The sequence below is a fragment of the Manacus vitellinus genome, unplaced genomic scaffold (assembly GCF_001715985.3).
Source record: "Manacus vitellinus isolate BGI_N305 unplaced genomic scaffold, ASM171598v3 scaffold_49_pilon, whole genome shotgun sequence".
Classification (NCBI taxonomy): domain Eukaryota; kingdom Metazoa; phylum Chordata; class Aves; order Passeriformes; family Pipridae; genus Manacus; species Manacus vitellinus.
Genome location: NW_021940603.1, coordinates 5260970 through 5281658, shown reverse-complemented (window position 1 = coordinate 5281658; position 20689 = coordinate 5260970). Strand labels below are relative to the sequence as shown.

The 20689-nt window shown below is 41.0% G+C and overlaps 1 protein-coding gene across 1 annotated transcript in view; it reads left to right on the top strand.

The window, feature by feature from the left end:
- Positions 1-20689, top strand: part of DOCK10 (dedicator of cytokinesis 10) — a 121942-nt gene that overhangs the window by 98920 nt on the left and 2333 nt on the right. Inside the window, exons 42-55 of the mRNA XM_018080034.2 lie at positions 194-331; positions 1870-2052; positions 2578-2688; positions 3701-3916; positions 4617-4674; positions 5005-5103; positions 6731-6837; positions 7318-7440; positions 8373-8486; positions 14407-14553; positions 15029-15239; positions 18069-18259; positions 18943-19043; positions 19390-19528. Coding sequence (XP_017935523.1) covers positions 194-331; positions 1870-2052; positions 2578-2688; positions 3701-3916; positions 4617-4674; positions 5005-5103; positions 6731-6837; positions 7318-7440; positions 8373-8486; positions 14407-14553; positions 15029-15239; positions 18069-18259; positions 18943-19043; positions 19390-19528 — 1938 coding nt within the window. The remainder of the gene's footprint in view (positions 1-193; positions 332-1869; positions 2053-2577; positions 2689-3700; positions 3917-4616; positions 4675-5004; positions 5104-6730; positions 6838-7317; positions 7441-8372; positions 8487-14406; positions 14554-15028; positions 15240-18068; positions 18260-18942; positions 19044-19389; positions 19529-20689) is intronic.

The following is a 20689-nucleotide window of genomic DNA, read 5'->3' as shown; positions in this document are numbered from 1 at the left end:
ACAAACCACAGGCATAGAAAGTGCTGTCCTTGAAGAACTACAAGGAAAGAGCCTGTAGCAAGCTGGAAAAGCCTGATCTGCAGAGATTTTTACATTGAGAAAAGCATCTCCATGGGACCACTCCGATGTAAAGTCCAGCTGCTTCTGTTCATTCACTTTAATAACCAGAATGTCCTATCTGTGAACTTTTCAGAGGCAGCTCCAGCAATCTGATTGCCAGAATGTGTTGATGAAGAAAGTCTTTGACACACACATGCTCTTTTTGCAAATCAACCAGTCAGCAGCAGCTCTCAAGCATGTCTTTGCTGCCCTACGGTTGTTTGTGGGCAAGGTAACTATGGTTTTATCCTGTTAGTTGGGCCTATTAATATGTTACAAGTACAGCTTGGGGGCAATTGGGTACTTTGAAAGAGTTCTGAACTTCACTGTATTAATACTTATTTCTGACAAAGATGATCTTATTTATTGCTGATTAATAGTAAGAAGTTCACAATAGCTGAAAAAATTAGTTCTGGTTTTGAAAATGAAGAATTTACTAAGAAAGAGAAATTTTAATGTGAATAGATGGTATCTGGCTGTATCACTGACTTTCCTGCCTCTACCACTTATGGAAGACAGCTTGAAACCCTAGAGATCCACGGTCTTCGTGGCAGATACCTGATTTGCAGTATCCAGTGGTGAATGACTGCTGCTGTCCCCAGAGGAACTAGCAGGAGAACATTCCATACAGTTAACCAAAAGTTCATCCAAACTAAAACAGTTTTGCAAATACGTAGTTTTAAACGTAGAAGAGTTTTGGGGCAAAAATATGCTTATGTGTCAACATGTTTCTTTGCTTGTATTGCACATATGTAAATGATCGTGGGCAATTTGGCACTGGATGCCAACTGCAAAGGCTGCACAATTTACAAGTCGTAGACTTAGATGAGATCCTCTTAAAACTAAGCAGAATGTAGCACACAGATAACAATTGCTATGGGAAAGTGAGAATAAGCAAGACTGGCCTCATCTCCTAAATGTTCCTGTGAAACACAAGAGTGTAGATCAGTGGCCTCACTCTGGTTGTTTTCTCAGGGGAAAGGAGGAGGAAATCATGCTTCTTCTAGTAATGCAGCTTGAGGACATGGGGGAAACATGAAGTAAACCATCCACAGACAACTTTAAATTGCATACCAGACAGTGAGGAACGGAAGAACTCTCTGCGTTGGGAGAATAAATATATATCCAGAATTACCCTTTAAATTTATCCTATAGCTTAGGGGATTGAATTCTCTCTTCATAGTTCTGTGGGAACAGGGATCATGTGTGGTTCCTGCGGCAGAACCTCTTGGGCAGTACTTTAGATCTGTGGCCAATATGTATGTCCTTCACCTCTCCTCACTCTGTCTTCTGTTGCACTCACCCTGTTGATAATAGTAGGTATGGCTTGGAGAGCCATCCTTCACTCTCTGTTGCCTCCTGCTGTTCAAACAGTTGACCTCTGGAAGTTCACTGACTTAGCTACTCAAAGAGTATTTTCCTTCTCCTGAACAACTTTTACAGTAGTACAGAACTCCCCCCTCCTGCTTTTCCTGGTTAACTATTCCTTGTGGAGAGGCTACTCTACTGCTGTGCTTGCCGTGTGCCAGCTGCTGTCTGGGTTTCCTGGAGGCCAGTTTGATGGCATATGGTGTTTGTATGAAAATCTGTGTGCACCTCTTACTTAATCTTAATTTGCACGTGGGATTATGTTTAGTTTAAACCCTGGTGTGAATGACTATGGGAGAGCTGTTTTTACTGCAAGCTTAACAGAAAAAATTGTTAACTCAGAATAACTGCACCAAGGCCTGAGAGTAGTGCTGAACATATTCACACATTTCTTTTCAATAGTTCCCATCAGCATTCTTCCAAGGACAAGCAGATCTCTGTGGTTCCCTCTGCTATGAAATCCTGAAGTGTTGTAACCATAGATCACGTTCGACTCAGACAGAAGCATCTGCTCTTCTTTATTTTTTCATGAGAAAGAACTTTGAATTTAACAAGCAGAAATCAATAGTCAGATCCCATCTACAGGTAAGCAAAGTGTGAGATCATCAGTATTTAACTGATGTGCACTGGTTTTTATCATTATTATTTTTATGCATTGAAGCAAGGCAATTCTCAGTGGCAGCTTGATTTTCCTGCCAAGTGTGAAGTTGGACTGGATTCTCTCGTGTTTTTTGAGCTGCTCAGCATTGTCCAGGGAGAGCCAACAGCTGTGAATGTGGCCATGTCACCAGATAAATGGCTATTCCTGATTCACATGCATTGCTTACAGCAGTGAGAGCAGAGCTGAAAAAGAAACTGAACAGAATCCTGATAGCACAGGAACAGAAATGTAAAGTCCATTAATAACACGATTACTCTGCAAAATGTGAGCAGTTACACACATTGGAAAGATTATTCACAGTCCTTGCCGTCGTATATGCTATCTTTTAAGACAGGTATCACAGTGCACTAGCCTGGTATATCAAGTGATACTAAAATAGGGGTTAAAAAGTATTCTGAAACTCTGATTTTCTTTGCTAATTGCATCCTGTGTTTGCTCCCCCTGTGCAGCTCATCAAAGCAGTGAGCCAGCTGATAGCGGATGCGGGGATTGGCGGATCTCGTTTTCAGCATTCACTTGCAATTATAAATAATTTTGCTAATGGAGACAAGCAGATGAAAGTAAGGAACATTTTTTTTTTCAATCACTGCCTCTTGCAAAAGGTCAACAATTTCACAGGAGCAAGTGTTTCAATGAACAAAATTGCTGGCTCTTTTTAGCCAGTGATTTATGCGTTCATAGTGTGCCTCTCTCAGGCAGTCTGAAATTCATGAAAGTTCTTGTGACTCAGAAGCTTAATAACTGAAAATAGTTTTCTTCAAACAAAAAGGATTTTTATTTGAAAATTGTATTATTTGTTATTTATTGCTTATTTTGTTCATTTGCCTGATGTCAGAGATGTCCTGCATTGTGACTAATGAAACGCAATTGCAGTCGACAATTTTTAGTCTACAAACAATCCCTTTCCTTTCTTCAGTAAGTGTGTAGCAAAAACAGGTACAACCTGAAAAAGGCACTTACCATTTATATGAGTTACCACTGCTATTATAATCACTGTCTATACTAAAATTGTTGAAAAAAGATTCTGGTTTATAATTTTTGCAATTCCTGTCCAAACATTTGTCAACATGCATTTTGAATTTTGTACTTTGGAGGTGTTGTTCCTTCTCTGAAGGTGACTTTAGCGTAGCTCCACTGAGGTTAATGATAAAGTTAGTATAAACAAATGGGTAGATAATTAGCATAGGTAATTTGATGTATTATGTAATAAGATGCAGTTAACAATTGTATTTGTTTTCAAAGTCCAGCTTTGATTTCACAGGACTGCAGTCAGTCACACTGCTTCTGTGACATGCTCATCTCTGTGTGACATGGAGGAGGGGAGCATTTAGTTTCATTTACTTTTTCTGGATGTTTTTACTTTTAAACAAAGCAAAGGAGGGAAACAAGTCTGAAAACATCAAGAATTTGTGTACAATGTGTATGTACTGTGGAACTGTGACTCTGCTTCCAAGCCTACTGAATTAGGGAAAGGTAGAAAGGTCTTCCATAAGCAGAACTCTAGCTCATTCAGGGGTGCTGCATGTGACTCTCTGGATGGTTTTAGTGATGTGTTGCTTATCTTTCCCAAAGAACGTTAATTTCCCAGCAGAGGTGAAGGATCTGACCAAACGCATCAGGACAGTTTTGATGGCCACAGCTCAGATGAAGGAGCATGAGAAGGACCCTGAGATGCTTGTGGATCTGCAGTACAGCCTAGCAAATTCATATGCCAGCACACCTGAATTACGTAGGACGTGGCTTGAAAGCATGGCCAAGATTCACGCGAGAAATGGAGATTTATCAGAGGTAAAGTACATACATGAATAGGAAATCCATTTGTCTTTAGGCTGAGATGTTGTGATGAAAAGGGCTTTGAAAGACAGACAACAGCAGTCATTTAAGAGAATCATACAGTATCTCTCACATACTTGAAATTAGAGGAATACAGGTTTGAAAAACACCCAGAGATGTGATTTGCTCATCCCAGTTTACCTGATCATGACTACCTGAGATGTGCTTGAGCAAGACTCTCTGACAGGGAAGCTGTGGGCAGTGTCACTTTGGCATTTCTGCTGTTAAACCCTAATGGGCATGACAGCTGTAGTGTAGCAGGGGTTATGAGCAGTGAATAACTTACATAAAGGATTTTCTTCTCCCCCACTATGGCATAGAAAAGAGGCTGTGTTCATAATGTGTTGTCCTGTTCATCAAAAACATCAAAAATAGGTGACACAAAACTTCACTGTATAACCTGGGAATATCGTATTTATTAAGTAATCTTAATGGTTTTCTTGAGCAAATCTATGTATTTACATAAGACACCTAGTGAAATTAATGCTCCAGAAGGATTTCATCATTTAATCCTTTATTTTCTTAGATTAGTTTTGTCTTCCCTTTTCTGCATCAAGACCTGGCAGTGATGAAAGTATGTGCTCCTTATCACATGTAATCTTTAAGTCATACAGTGCACTTTAACATATCCATGTATATTGGTCTCTCCTTACAGGCTGCTATGTGCTATATTCATATTGCTGCTCTCATTGCAGAGTACCTGAAGAGAAAAGGTAAGATCAACGCATTCAAAGCCAGCTATGTATCTATAAACATTATTCTTGAAAATAAGTTTTGGCTCTCCTGCTTTCCTTCCTTATACATAAAGTATTCTTAAAGTAGCTTGAATTTTTCCTAAATATTTTACTTTTAAAATATATCATAAATGCTAGTCTTAACACTGGAACAGTGAAAGTGTGTGTTTTGTGTAAAGAGGGTTAATTAAATGTTTAGCAAAGTAGTGCTAAAAGAGAATGCTTCACTTGTTAGTCTGTTTTTATTACATATGCATGTATTAACACATACCAGTAGCACTATACTAATACCATCTTACACTATCATAGGTTACTGGAAAATGGAAAAGATTTGTACCTCACGTATGCTCCTGGAAGATGGTCAAGTCTCTGATAGTAATGTGTTACTAACAACTCACAATGGAGGAAGTGAGTGCTCTAACCATGCCTGTTTATGGGTCAAATAACATAACTAGGAAGTCAAACTGTTGTTCTGCAACTGATCTGGAAAAATACCAACCAAAGCAAAACTATTTCTAGTGCATGTTGAAGGCTGTAATAGAAAGCAAGTAATGTTGGAAACGTGTTCCTTTCCTTGTGCTCTTTGGCTGGTTTGATGGATGGCTCAGAATGTCTCTGGTTATGGGCTTTTTCAGCATGAGAGCAGTTTGCTCTTCATTGGCAAGAGAAATCCCTCTCGGGTCAGTTGGTGTTTAGCATGCAAATCCATGTCCAATTCCTTGGCTATCCAAAGCTGGGAGGGCAGGGGGATGGAATTAATATCTGGTTATCCATATGTAACTTAAGGTTTTTTTAAATCTGTGATGCTTATTAGAGAAATAAAGTGCAGGCTTATATTTTTTAATGCTTCTATGCCAATGGCTCTATGGTTTATGAAATGTGTATTTCACAGTAATTCTCTGCATGGGATACAAGGAATTTCCTCTATGAGCAATTTCTAGGGTCAAGGGCAAATATCTGGGGAAGAGAAAACTGTTAGTTTTGGAAAGACCATAGTTTTTCACTTGGACTTGTCTGTGGGCAAGATGAAAAAATACATCCTTTTAGAGGGAAGCTTTCTGTGAAGAGCAGTATTTCTGAGGTAGTTCAGTAGTGGTAAAATACTTTGCCTGAATAACAGATTACAGCAGATGGAGTGAAGAACTTGGGTGATATTAAACCATTTTCAAAATTGAAAGAGGAGATGTAGCCTCCTGTCTCAGTGTGTGTGGGTTAGCTTTTTTAATTGAGCCATAGTAGCATTTTCCTACTTTTTAATTGAACATGAACTGTGCCAGGAGTTCATCATCTCCACTGGCACATTTACCTTCTCTGTTCGAGAGCAGTAGTGAAATCCTAGTTGGCCAGACTTCCCCTCATCTGTAACGTGCAGTGCCTGTGCAAGTTGTTTCTGCTGCAACCACTGCACTAAGGCCTTAGCTTAGCAAATGCTCAATGTAAGCTCAGTTTCATTCCTTGTGAGCCTTCCTATCTGCAGCTTCTGCCACCAGCCTGAGCTTTCTAGAAGGGAGTTTCTCAGCTGGGGCTGTGACAGCCCTGCTGGCCCTGGGCAGGACATGACCTCTGCTACCAGCAGCTCGAGCCCAGCAAAGGCACAGCGTGGTCCAGAACAGCCATGTCCCCATGGCCTTTGGTGATCCTGTGGGACTGTGCAGGTCCCAGAGTGGGTTTCACAAGTACAAATAGTGTTGCCTCAGCCTGGGAGGGTAATTCCTTTGCACACACAAGTGTAGCTTCGCAAGGACTGCCAGCACTGCACAGCTCAGGACCAGAACGCCAAAGAGAGGAGTACCATTGCATCAGGAAAATGTTATCATTGCCCTTTGCCTGGACAAGTGGATTTATATCATTGACAAAATGTATAATAGTGTCATAAATTCAGTCAGCTTCATCTGTGCTTCTCATTACTTGAGCTGCGAAAAAAGTAACTAATCTAGTCAAATAAAATCAGCTCTGTTTCAATGGCATCCAGTAACTTCTTGAATTACCTGGTTATTCAGTCATTAATTGACTTTGTTATGACTTGCCCTTCAAGGCTTATTTTCCATGGGATGGCCTGCTTTTCTGAGCATTACCCCCAACATTAAAGAAGAAGGTGCTATGAAGGAAGACTCTGGGATGCAAGATACTCCCTATAATGAGGTCAGCAACGTTAACATTTATATACCTGTTCTTATTAACAGAGATTGTTAATTCTAGCAGATGTCTGTGCATGTTACAACAAACTACAGTGAATGTACTCACACAGTATTAAAAGGTACACAGCTTTTGAGTGAAATGTCACAGCTGTTGTATTAAGCAGCCAGGACTGGTGTTTAGCTAACAAGAACATGAAGTACCAGAGACGGAAGTCAGAGCAGGGGAGAGCCCACAAAGCAAACCCATTCTTCTGCATGAGATGTCAAGTATACAAGTATTTTCATGTTACTGTTATATCAGGGTTTTTTCTACAGAAAGCTAGGTCAGCAATAACTGATCAAACATCGTGTCATTGCAATAAACCTTAACATAGAAGTTCCAGAATAAAAATGAAGTATTGGTTATGTGCTTTGGTGGCATTGCTGTTAATTAAATGCCACCAGCTGTCAAGTCATTGAACTATTTGTATTTGTGAAATTGCAGAATATTCTTGTGGAGCAGCTGGAGCTGTGTGTTGAGTACCTGTGGAAGTCTGAGAGATATGAGCTTATTGCTGAGGTTAACAAGCCTATCATTGCTGTTTTTGAAAAGCAGAGAGACTTTAAAGTAAGTTGGTGTTTGGTTTGCGTTTTTTTAATTATCCTAAAGCAGCAGAAAAGATCAAAATTTTTAGGGGAAAAAAGAGTGCTTTCTTTAAAAGGAATGTTTTCTTTCTTCCTGTCTGTAATTTCTCCTTTTAATGCTTTGTGCTGTGAGAAAATAAAAAACTCTGGTATCCTACCTTTCTCTTTTCAGCATCAATATAACAGTAAATTAAAAAAAGAAATTCAAACCTCTTGTCTTAGCCAGTAGATGTGATTCTTTTACATGGGTTTTAAACCAGGAGCACATTTGCATCGTATTTAAGTTTAGAAACTGCTGATAAATTGCCTGATCTCTTCACAGTTTCAGAGTTTCTTGATTTCTTATTGACTTGGCAATTTCAGTACATAATGGATAAACAGATCATCATCCCATTTACTGATTTTTCTGGGTTTAAATTTAAAGAAAACCAAAGTGGTAGGTAACAATAAGGTGTATGCTGAGTAAACAGGTCCTCATATTTTAACTTAGGTGAAATTTGGGTTCACTATCCTAGGAAAATGCAGCTTAGTGGTAATTGTGGATAGCATATATTTCCATGGAACTGGGAGCTGATTGGAGTTGTTGGCACCTTGCTCTCACCTGCATGACTGACACTTGGGTTCTCTGACCTCTCAGTAGGTCTGTACCACTGCCTGGTAGTGGGATGGTTCTCTTCCTGTGTGACCCTGTACCCAAAGGCATCCAATGCCACAAAACTGGTCAGAAGATGACAGAAACCTTGAAATGAATCTTTAGTGGCTGCTAACAAGGTTAAACTATTCCCTTAGCGTGTACAGCCATCTTGGCAAAGATTTGGGAACCTGCTTAAGGCAAGCCGTGGTTGTTCAGAGCTGTAGTGGCATTTTCCAAAATATGCTCTCACCTTCCCTCCCTCTGCCTGTTTGCTGGTGTAGAGGCTGTCTGATCTGTACTACGACATCCACCGCTCGTACCTGAAGGTTGCAGAAGTGGTGAACTCTGAGAAACGTCTCTTTGGGCGATATTACCGTGTGGCATTTTACGGGCAGGTAAGTCAGCTTGTGTTCTTTCATACCCACGGATTCCCAGGTTTCAGCCCTGTTCTTCTGTTCTTCTTCTCCTGACATATTTCAGGGAAGCCAAAACAGGCAAGCCCTTGGTAGAAGGGGTAGAAACTGCCTTGTGGGTCAGACTTCCCAGCAGGATTTCACTCAGGAGAGAGAGCACTCGGTTGCTTCTGTGTAAAACACTGCTGTGGATTTAGTGGTGTAGTGGAGAACAGAGTTACTTGTATGTCAGCTTTAGTTCTTGACTTCATCAGTCAAAACTGAGACTGAGGCGGGGCAGGATTTTTCAAACCAAAACATAAACAAAACCAGAGAAGACATCTTTTATATATGGCACTCTCCTCTAATAGAGCTTAAAGCAGAGCACTATGTAGTAGATGTTTCATTGTATTTCTCTCTGACTGACTTCTTCCAGGCCACCTCTTATTTCTGTGCGATGTACTGTAGAATAGTTTTATTCCCTCTGCTGTGCTTCAGCACCCTTGAAGCATTATTTTGTGCTTTCTTCCACTACAAACCAGTGTAGAAATCCAGCATGTTCCTTTAAGTCCTGGTTTTGGCAAGCATACAATTTCCTGTATTCTAAAATAATAAGGTGTGTAAACAACAGATTGATGTGAATCATTCTGTTTGCTAATTAGATTTTAATGCAGAAATTTGCTCTTTTCTCCTTTTGATCTTATTCAAGGCTGTGGTAAGTCTAGTTCTTTTGCATGTTTTGTTTAATTCTCCTCACACATCCTTCATCCTTCCCTGTACTCTTATTTAACATTAACTTTCCTGTGCTCTCAATTCTTTGGTTCATGGCAGATGAAATAATGTTTCATTCATTGTTGCATCCTGCAAACTAACTTTTGTTTGTTCAGTTAGCTGAATTACCAAGCTGTATCTGTTGTCATGTTGTGTGTGCACTGTGGGGCCCAATGCTGCATCATCTCATCTCAGTGGAAGTTTCCCTCACCTTCACTGGGAGTGGGATTGGACTCCTTCTTTCTCTGTTGAAAATCTTGGAGTAGCACTAATGCTGTTTGAATGCAAGCCTGCTTTCCTGGCCTGTGCAACAGCTCCAAAGAGGAAGGCTGTTGTGTCAGTCCGAGATCCATGGCAATGGTAACTGGAGCACTCTGGGCAGGATGCAGCCACCATCCCGGTGGTCCCTTGTAGGTGCAAGCAAATGGAGAGTCAGAGGGAAGTGGTGGCTCCTGGCTCTTGAGACAGATTAGCAAAGCTGGACTTGCCAATTGCAAGGAGAAAGTGAGCTGCACCTTAGGAAGGGCAGAGTTTCCCTTATACCTGATCTTCCTCCAAACTGGGAGCAGCACAGGGGAAAACATGACTCTCCTACTTGCAGCTTCTTACCAGGGCTTTCCCAGGGGCAGTGGCTCTCCCAGGGGGTGATTTAGCTGAAGCACTTCTGCTGAACTGGGTTAACATCTCTGTTACAGTGCAATGACTTTCCAGCTGCCAGTGCCACAAGGGCAACTTCATTTAAACAGCTTTAGTGCTCTAAAGCGTATGACTCTGTCACAGCTGCGTGTTGCTCCGTCTGTTCCCTGGTGCCCCCGGTCACTGAGCTCTGAATACAAGCACAACTTTCTCCTCGCCCTTTGCAGGAGAGATGTTATGTGGCAGAAAATGGGACTGCTCTGTATGGCTCCTTGCAGAGACATAGTGACAGAAGTGTGTGGCAAATAATTAAAGGTAGATCATTCCTATCGGTGTTACTTGTGCCTCGTTGACCAAGATAAACAGGAGTGGGTGTGGAGAGGTGGTTAAGGAGGGCTTACCTGTACACAAAGCACCATGGCACACATGGGAGCTACAGATGAAGCTTGACCTGGAAGGAGCGACAGAGGGAGCAGACTGTTCCCATACACTGGTTGTGCCTGCATATTTTTTCCCTTTGGAAGGTTTTGTGTATGTATTTCTATCAGTCCCTTTTTCCTGTGTGCCACTTGCTTCCATTTTGGTTGTGCAGGTGGGAAGGTATGGGGTCTTTTGGTCCTTCTATTGCCAAGAGTATTGCAGGCCTCCATGCTGAGATCAGTCTCAGTGCCCAATCCATTTAAAACACTAAAAGCAATTCCCTTTCTTTCTGCTTCTGTCAGACTTTGCACACTTTCTCCCAAAAGCTAATAGTTGCAGGTTTTACTAGTATTACACAGTTAAATGGATGTAAAGCAATATGAATCACTTTGCTTAGGCCACTACAAAAGGAATGCCACAGAAGTAAACTCAGTATGCAGGTATGAGATTCCTTTTCAGTCATACACATACACCATTCTGTAAAATAACCAGGGATAGATACATATGTAAGAACATTCACATTAAAAATATTATTAAATATTTACATTTATGCAATAAACATTTTTTTCAATTGCATCAATACTAAATATATACATACATACGTTTTGGAAAAATGGAACACTGCTGTTCTTTAACTGAAACAAAAGCTGCAGAGGAAGCAGATTAAAGGACAAGAGAATAACGTAAATACTGTTTGCAGGGAGAGTTTTGGGGGTTCTTAGTTGAAAAAGAAGACCTGCAGGTGTACCTGAAAACCATTCTTCATGCAAAGGCAGAGACAGTATTTGGTTGCTGCATTGCTATTGCTGCAGGGACCCTGCACAAGGATGGTTTGAGTTAATGTGGTCCTCAGGGAGGATGCAGTTGACTGTTTTCACCAGCAAGCTTTATTGGCCAGCTCAGAGAGCTGGATCTCATGGCAGCTGCTGTTTTAGGCTGTGAAGTCTGTTAAGGTCCTTTGGTGACACCATCTCATTGCACCCCCAAGTGACCACACTAGCCTGCACATATGATTTTATTCACAGATGAGTGAAAAGTCAGTATCTTTCTTGAATTAAAAACAAACAAAAAAAATCTGTTAAATATACTGAAGAGCTGAGAATTTATTGTGCTGATAAGCAAAGCCACTCCAGACTTGTTTTTCAGAGCAGTGTTAGGTTAAGTGTTTGTTCTCCTGTGTGTGCAAGAAACTGTAGAAGTTGGGAGGGCAGAGTTTCATAGTGTGAAGCTGAACTGCAGGTGTATGTCTGAAGAGCAGAAGATGTGCTCCTTTTCCAAAAGTGATAGAACAGCTGTAGCTTCCCTTACCAAGGAGGGCAGTGTGCTCACTTACTGTGGGAGGAGGCGCTCAGCTGATATAGACAGGGAAGGATCCATTAGATGCTAATTCTTGGCAGGTAAAGCAGAAGGCTTTTCCTCAGAATGTCAGCTCTGGGAATGGTGTGTGTTCTTCCAGCAAAGGGCAGAGAAGAGTCCAATTTACTGTGAGCACCTAGGGGTGTGTGGGGAGGAAGAAGAGCCTTTTCAGAGCTCCCACAGTGATAGCCCGGGGTCACAACTTGCCTCACTGGGAATCAGAGCACAGTGGAAACCAATAACCTACTGTCCAGGAGGTCATCTCCCTTCCATTACCTTCAGCTGTAATAATTTTCATCTGAAAGGCTGCGTTGTCCTTGTAGGGCAAAAGCAGCCAGTGTGAAAATAATCCAGGGATATGCATCAATAATGTAACCTTAGCTGCTTAATATTTTGAAATCCTGAAATTGGAGGATATTTGGCTTCTGAAAAGTATTTAATCTTACTTTCAATAGTCTTTGCCAGACATATAGCATATGGCAGACGTGCTTATTTATAGCTCACAATTAACTTCTGCCTGTCACTTGTCAGCCGAAATACTGTAGGGAATATGTACTTAAATGATGTCTCTTCCATTAGAGATGAGACTAAATCTGTTAGTTGTTTGTTTTCAGGTATTTTTTTTAAGTAGAACTATTAACACAGATATCATCTTAGTGTGCCATGAAGCATCAGCACAGAGATTTGGCACTTACATATAAACATTGTGTTCCAGCATGCAAACATAGACTGAATCAGGGTTTAAGAGCATAAACTATATTCTAGCTTGCTATGTGATTAATTTGGAAAACATGAGGGTTTTTGTTGAAAACACTGAATGCTAAAAGAAAACAGATGTCTTTTGACAGAAACAGTCCTGAGTAGAGTGTTTAAGTATGGTTGCATCGAACTAATGAGGTTTTCCCACATAAAGCAGTTTTGCTTGGGTGGAAACAAGATGAGAAACCAGATTATGATCCTGCAGATCTTTTCTCAGTGAAATCAATAGAAAGTTAATTGCCTGCCCAGCTCAGTAGATGTTTATAGGGTGTCAGCTTTGGAGCTTGAGATTTGTTCTCTAATTACCTGTGAAGTTCTTTGTATGCCTATGGAGTTTAATTGATAATGTTGTTAAAAGTTGTGCAATGTTAAAAGGTCACTGTGAGACTGATTAAGATACTGTCAGATGAGCTGCTGTTGCAATTAGTCATTGGTTTCCAGTAATGCCCACAGTGCTCTTGGCACTGGCCTTTTATTGCCCCTTATCCTCCCTGGAGGAGAAGCCACAGATATACTTATTTGTTATTCCCTATTGAAATAAAGTTTAGGGGTAGGGTTCAACAAGCATTGAAATTTTCAGCTATTTTATTTTAATTCAGTATATTTTTGTGAAGATTTGCCTAGTCAATCATTTTAGTGGCCAAAGTTGAAATACACTGCAACATGAAACGGCTGGATTTTGCATGAGTACCTTCCAAAGAGATTTTGGAGGTATGTCTTGACTTCATTAATTTCTCCTTCTCTGTTTTTCAACAGATGGCAGTTTGCCAGGTATATTGTAGAAGTAGCTGTCCAAGCCACATCATGTTAAGTTTAAAGGGCCTTGGGTCTGACATCATTAATGCAATCTGCCTTTCCACTTATCCCTGCAGCTTTGGGTGTTTTTGTCTGGGTCACTTTGCATTAAGGTGAAAGGAGGAGGCTTTGAGTGCAGCTGCAGTGGTACACATCCAGATTTCAGCAGCAGCATGTGAAATCCTAGGAGGAGGGCTGGTGCAGCTCATGGCATTGGGATAAATCCAGTCCTTGTTAATGGGGCACCTGCTGCTTTCTGCTCAGCTGGGAGAGCTTCTCCCAGGGTGTTGATGTACATGTCCATCATGTAGCAGCTGAATGTCTCACCTGCAGGGGATGCAATGCTGTGTAAATTTCTTCTGAAGCCTGACAGGTTCTTGTTCAGCACGTCAATTGAGCCTTTTATTACAGCTCTACCAAGTCCATCTAGTATATTAAGTAATGACCTTAACAATATTGAACTTTTTTTTTTTTGCAAAGGAGCACAGTCTGTGTGTCTTTTTTGCTTTTCTTTTTCTTTTCAAATGTAAATCACTTACTGATTGTCTCTGAAAATGCTGCAATTCTATATGACCTTTCAAGATGCCACCAGAGCTCCTCTTCAGCTGTCCTGAAGAGATGCAGACCAGTTCCCAGTTGCTCCCCATGCCATGGCCACAGGCAGCAGTGCCCAGCTTTTGCCTGCACACATGGCTCCCAGACAGGATGTGCTGGGTGTGTCATGCTGCACACACACCCCAGCTGGGCTCAGCATCCAACAGAGAGCTGTTATACTCATGTGCTGTTAGGACTAGTGCTTCTCAAATAGTTAATTTTTAACCAAATGATTCAAATTTAAAGAATTTTTAATGTCCACTTTTATTCCATGAGGGTTTTGTCATCATACACACATCAGCATTCTCAAGAAAACCCTTTACTCTTTAAGCAGCTTGGTCTCTTACATGAATAAATGTGTAGGAGTTATTTCCTGGGTAACTTTGGAGGCTGCAGACCAGTAAAAATGCAGACATCTAGGTATGTGTCTGCTAGGACTGGAGAGAGGTAAGCTTTTAATTTACGTACTGGAAGTGGCCTACTGGATGCTCTGGTGGGTATACAGGCTACCTTGATTCCTCATGTAAGCACCTTGTTTAAGCTTTGCCCTGCCTGTTGTGTTCACTGTATCCTTCCGTTTCTTTCCAAACAGGGTTTTTTTGAAGAAGAGGAAGGTAAAGAGTATATCTATAAAGAACCCAAATTAACAGGCTTGTCTGAGATCTCTCAAAGGCTGATGAAACTTTATGCAGACAAGTTTGGAATAGATAATGTGAAGATCATCCAGGATTCCAACAAGGTATGAAAGACATGCAGTTTTGCACGAGGGAGAGAACTGAGTATTGATGGTTCAGATTTTGAGAGCTGTGTTTAGAATGAATGTCAGCTGAGTGTATGTGTAAAGTACTGTGAGCTAGCTTGATGACCAAAATAACCTTACAGCATGGCAGGTGCTATATGGAAATGACAGGGTTATAGCAGGGCTTCCCAGTCAGTAGCAGATGAGCAGCCAGATGTTTGCTGCAATGCAGAAGCTGTTTTTTTCTGTCTCATTTAGCTTTCATCCACTTTTGTCAATGGCTATATTCAAAGGTCCCACTGTTCTTCAGGGCCACTTGGTTAAATAGCTTTGTATTCATCTGTGATCTGAATATTACATTTGGAAGTCTCAGTTTTTATCAGTACAGCTATGATAGATAAAAGCATCAGCAATGTAACGGATGCATTGGAAGCTCATCACACTGAACATTATTATGTTCGCCACCTTTACACAGGTCAACCCCAAAGACCTGGATCCAAAATATGCCTACATCCAGGTGACGTACGTCACGCCTTTCTTTGAGGAGAAAGAAGCCGAGGATCGAAAGACCGACTTCGAAATGCACCACAACATCAACCGCTTCGTGTTCGAGACGCCGTTCACGCTGTCGGGGAAGAAGCACGGGGGGGTGGAGGAGCAGTGCAAGAGGCGCACAATCCTGACAAGTACGTTTGCTTGGCTGCTCCCTGCCTCCCATCACACCTTTCCCAGCTAAGCCCAGCAGTGCATGTCGAGTGCCAGGTGTTCTGCGGTCAGTGGGCACAGCGTGTGGTACAGGACGATAAGTCATCTTTCCAGTGTTGGCAGTGTGCTTTCTTACAGACCTGCTGACCGTCCTAGGGAAAGTTATTATCATTTGTGGAGTCATCAGCTGCCTTATTTTTCCTTATAATTGGCATCTTAACTGTTCTTGCAGTGATGTAATTTGGGAGTGGTTTTGCTGGAGGCAGCTTACCACTCAGAACCATTGTTCTTTTAATAATAAACAAGTCAAAGGAAAAGACAAGTAGGGTGGCTGTTCTGCTAAGAAGAGTAAAATTATTAGATAGAAATTTTTGTTCAAAATGGGAGTAAGATACATCATATAGAATTTTTTTTAAGTGAGAGGTAAGATTTCAATCAGTGCTTTAAGACAGGAATGTCAGGAGCACTAGATATGCCTGCTCTTACTGAGTCATATTAAACTGAATATTTTTAGTTTCTTATCATGATTGAAATCTCTTTTTAAAGAAGCATCTTTCTTGAGACTACTACTGAAACTCGACATGCCTGAATTTTGATGTAGGAGAAACTGTCTGAGGTGGAGGCGTTGTTCTCATGGGCAGCTGTGGGCAGAGAGGCTGATGTTCACAGCAAAGGCTCCCAAGCAACTGAAAATCCAGTTCCCCACTGATTTCAGTGCATCTGCTTTCCCCAAAGGACAAAGTGAAAAAAGCTGCTCACAGTGCAGGCATAGTCACCTAAAAGTTTTGTTCTGGCAAGTCAAGGAAGAGGTACTGATGTCTGAAGCTGTCTTGTTACATGACACAGTTTTGCTTGTAAGAAGAAGAAAGGAGGAATAGCTTGTGTGGGGGTTTTTTAAGTGCTTGAGCAGCAGTAGGTGTTTTGAGATCTATATTGAAACAGGTAGTTTCACTGACTTGAAAGTGCAGCTGTTATGGTCTGTCTGGCAAAAACAGAGAGGGTTGTTCTTCCAGCAGATTATTTTCCCTGGGTTATTATATGCTGTCATCAGCTCCTACTGCTCTCAGCCTGGCTCCATCTTTGGCATTAAGCAGGAATTTGATGACCTCTGCTTCTCCCCTGCTTTTCTCCCTGGCTCACCTCAGTGCTTTTCTCTAAAGGAAACATCCTTATCTTTTCTTTTCTTTTTCTTTTTTTTTCCCACTCCTGTTTGATAAAATCATGTTATTTTCACTTGCTTCCTAAGCAAACTTATGTGCTTTTAGTTTGAGAAGTGAGGCTTACTGGTATGACTGGAGGAGCAGTGAAACATAATTGTGCTTGAGTGGCTAGAATGGAGCCTGCACAGCATCTCTGCTCCAGAGCCTGCTGGGCAGAGGGCAAGTGCAGTCTGGCTGAGGTCTTTGGTTCACAGGCTCTCTGCCATGCCTGGCTGTGACTTGTGCTTCCAGCTCTGGAAGTCCTGAGTTTCCTGCTCTCCAATGAGACAGCCACCCTGTAGACTGGAGCTCATTTAGGTCTGAGATGACTGAAAGCAGATGCTAACTGGAGAAGGATATACATGGAGTTTGGGAGGCCTTCCAGGACAGAGTGTTAGCTTAGATTACACCTTATGTGCCACAATGGTACCTGTGCCAAACTTTGAGATCCATTGAAAGGCTTTGAATGGAAGTAAAGAATTTTAAAGATGAATAATTCCTCTCTCAGCTCTTGCAGAAGTATTTAGGTTTAATATCAAAGGTAACTCCTTACTACTTTAAGGATGATGTTTTAGTAGTAATTCATCTGTGGGTGAGTGTCATGGTTTAACCTCAGCCTGCAGGTACGGCTCACACAGCCGCTGACTCAGTGTCCTCTGGTGGGATGGGGGAGAACCAGAAATGTAAAAGTGAAAAAACTCATGGGTTGAGATAAAGACTGTTTAATAGGCAAAGAAAAGCCGTACACACAAGCAAAGCAAAACCAGGGATTTGTTCACACTTCCCGTGGGCAGGCAGGTGTTCAGCCATATCCAGGACAGCCAGGTTCCATCACGTGTAACAGTGACTTGGGAAGACAAATGCTGTCACTCCAAATGCCTCTTTCCTTTCCTCCTCCTTCCTCCAGCTTCATATGCTGAACATGATCCCATACGGTCTGGAATATCCTTTTAGTAAGGTGAGGTCAGCTGTTCTGGCTGCGTCCCATCCCAGTTCCTTGTGTACCCCAACTCCACTTGCTGGTGGAACGGTGTGAGGAGCAGAAAAGTCCTTGGCACTGTGTAAGGCCTGCTCAGCAATGACCAAAATATCCCTGTGTTATCAACACTATTTCCAACACAAATCCAAAACACATCCCAGTACCAGCTACTGTGAAGAAAATTAACTCTATCCCAGCAAACACCAGCACAGTGAGTGATACCCAATTAGGCCAAACTAGAGGCTCCTGCCTCTAACTTGAAACATGTTTAATGGGATGTTTTGAGCTGTTTGAAGTTCTGTATGGACTTGTAATTTGGTGCTTTAGCTCAGAAGAAGAAATTTGTGGATTCTACAGTCTCAACAGTGAGAACCTTTTGCCAGCTACTTTGTGACAGAGCTTGGTAGCAAACATTGAATTCAAAAGGAAATGCTCTTCCAGCACCATGTACATCAGAATTCAATTTGGACCTGCTGTGTCACTTCCACTCATTTGTTGTTTAAAACTTACATTTTATGGATTGATGAAGATTTTGGCAAAGTTAAAAGTTAATCTTTTGACTTCATTGTTTTGCTTTCTTAATTGTACTCTTGTTGGGAGAATTCTCTGATATATTTCTTTCCTTTGAGTAGCCAGCCACTTGTTTCCTTACGTGAAGAAGCGTATTCAAGTCATAAGCCAAACCAGCACAGAGCTGAACCCTATCGAAGTGGCAATTGATGAGATGTCCAAAAAGGTCTCAGAGCTCAACCAGCTTTGCACAATGGAAGAAGTGGACATGATCCGACTGCAGCTCAAGCTCCAAGGAAGTGTCAGTGTCAAGGTAATGACAATTTGCCTTCTTTTTTCTCCTTTTTTTTCCAATGCTTTTACTTAAAATTTTATGTTGATTATTATAATTTCAGATATGTTTTGTCTATTTCATATATTTGGTCATATCTTGTGTTCCAGTGCTGTTGGATCCCGCTTTAAAAATATAAAGAAATGGAAAGCTTTCCACTAGTGTAGATCACTGCTGGACATATGTGCAAATATAACTACTTCAGTCAAGTCTTCTTTAAATAAATGTTAAGACCTTTCTAAAATGACCATCATATGTCACTTCAGAATACAGCCCAACACACAGCCAAGCTTGCAGATTCTTTAATGAGAGTTTTGTTTAGATTGGCTGTGTCATTTTCAATTTAGGAAAGTTGGGACTGGGGAGAGATACATGTATTTCAGGTACCCTCATTAAAATGTCTTCAAACAAATCTGTGGCTGTCTAGATGGTTAACTAGCTGGGGACTTACAAAGGCCAGCAGGGATCTACAGCTTGTATGAGGCTGACCAACTCCCTTTTCTTCAGCAAAACTCTTCAACTTCCATCCAGGTTACAAGAGGAGTGAGGTGATATTCTTCTCACAGGCTTGGTTGCCTGAGGGCAGTCTCCAAGCCTTGGAACACAAGAGAAATGACAATGGAATGGCTTGCTGCCTGTACCTAAGCTGTGTGTTTTTCCCCCAGGTAAATGCTGGACCAATGGCTTATGCTCGAGCTTTTCTTGAAGAGACAAATGCTAAGAGATATCCTGATAATCAAGTTAAGCTTCTGAAGGAAATCTTCAGGTAAACGTTAATTTTAGGCTTCTCACCCCCTGCATAGCACATAGTATGCTCTATATAGCATGAGTAGATGTGTCCCAAAAAATCAGGCTGAACTGAACCAGCCTAATTTACATCTGCATTTACCCTATCTTACAAATCATTCCTAAGAAAACATTAAGTTTTGGGCTATCCTTGGAGCCTACATTCCTCTGAATCTGAGACTGAGTTCTGAAATTCACTTCCAACAAGGTGTATTTTGCAAGGGAGAGAAGAGGATACAGTACTGTCCCTATATAGATATTGATAGATAGGTTTTTTTATTATTATAAAATTTGTATGGTTGTTTTTTGTGGTTTTGTACTTGTAGGCAATTTGCTGAAGCATGTGGACATGCTCTTGATGTCAACGAGCGCCTTATTAAGGAGGACCAATTTGAGTATCAGGGAGAGATGAAGTCTCATTATAAGGACATGCTCAGCGAGCTCTCTGTAGTTATGAATGAACAGGTCAGATCATCTATTTTGGTGCTGGTTGGGCTGAACGAGGGTGGCTGATTGTGTCTTCTAGTGACAAAGGTAGAGCAAAATATTACAATGCAACAGTCACTGCGAAAACAGTTTACTCTTTTGTTTGTTTGTTTCTTCCCCTCTCTTTTTAAATCCAAGTATATTATGTATAATGAATCTGATCAACAAAGATCTGTCTTCTGCCTGTATTGCTACATATTGAAAAGTTGAATGTTCATGGGGCTAAATGCTGACTGAGGTTGAGAGGCATACAAAAACAGTCAGTTTAAACTAGTGTTTAATGCTTTGCTTGCTTTGTCTTGTGATGTATTTAATTAAAACAGTAAATTGCTCTTAAGATGTAGGTTATAACTGGAGGAGGTATCTTTATAGTTTCTGTTTATATTCAGCTTTCAAAGAAAGTTAATTTTTAATTTTTTTTTTTATATTTGAGTACACTATCAAAATAGATGCCATGTATTTCAGCTGTTAGCGGCTGCAGAAGGATGAGCACACATGGCTACTTTATATAAAGTGCATCCCAAAATTCTGAACTGGAGTCCAGTGCACACTTGCAGCTATTGTACTGCTGTGTCTAGGCAGATTTCTTTTTATTATGTTTTTTTGTTTTCATGAAATATTGAGTGATCCTGCATACTAAAGCACAAATTAAACCGTGCTTAATTATATCTCTGCACACTTATGTGTAGCCACCTTAGATTGCATCTAAGAAATAGTTCCTCTCTAGCAGTTAGGCTGCATTTCCAGGTGCCTGCAGCATCCATAAGCACTGTATGTGTAGAGTTACTTGGTTTAACCACTGGTATCAGTGATGGCATCTCACAGAAGTGTCTTAATTGGCACTTAATTGGCACCCCATTACACCATTCTGTATTATTCATTTTCACATATGAGGATAATAAGGATTGATCTGAATTTTTCACCTGTTGTGCTTACTGTGGAATGGAGCAAGTTTTTCACTGGGTGTAAAGCTCATAATTTCTTGGAGGTTTGGTGTGTGCCAGGGTGGGGGTCAAGCTCAGTGCAGTGGTGGTTACTGTTCTGGGAGTTGTGCTCCCTTCTTGTTTAGGTGTATAAAGATTTGTGAACTTCAAGCATTCCAGTGATTTTTATCATAACTAATATTTATCACTGCTATAT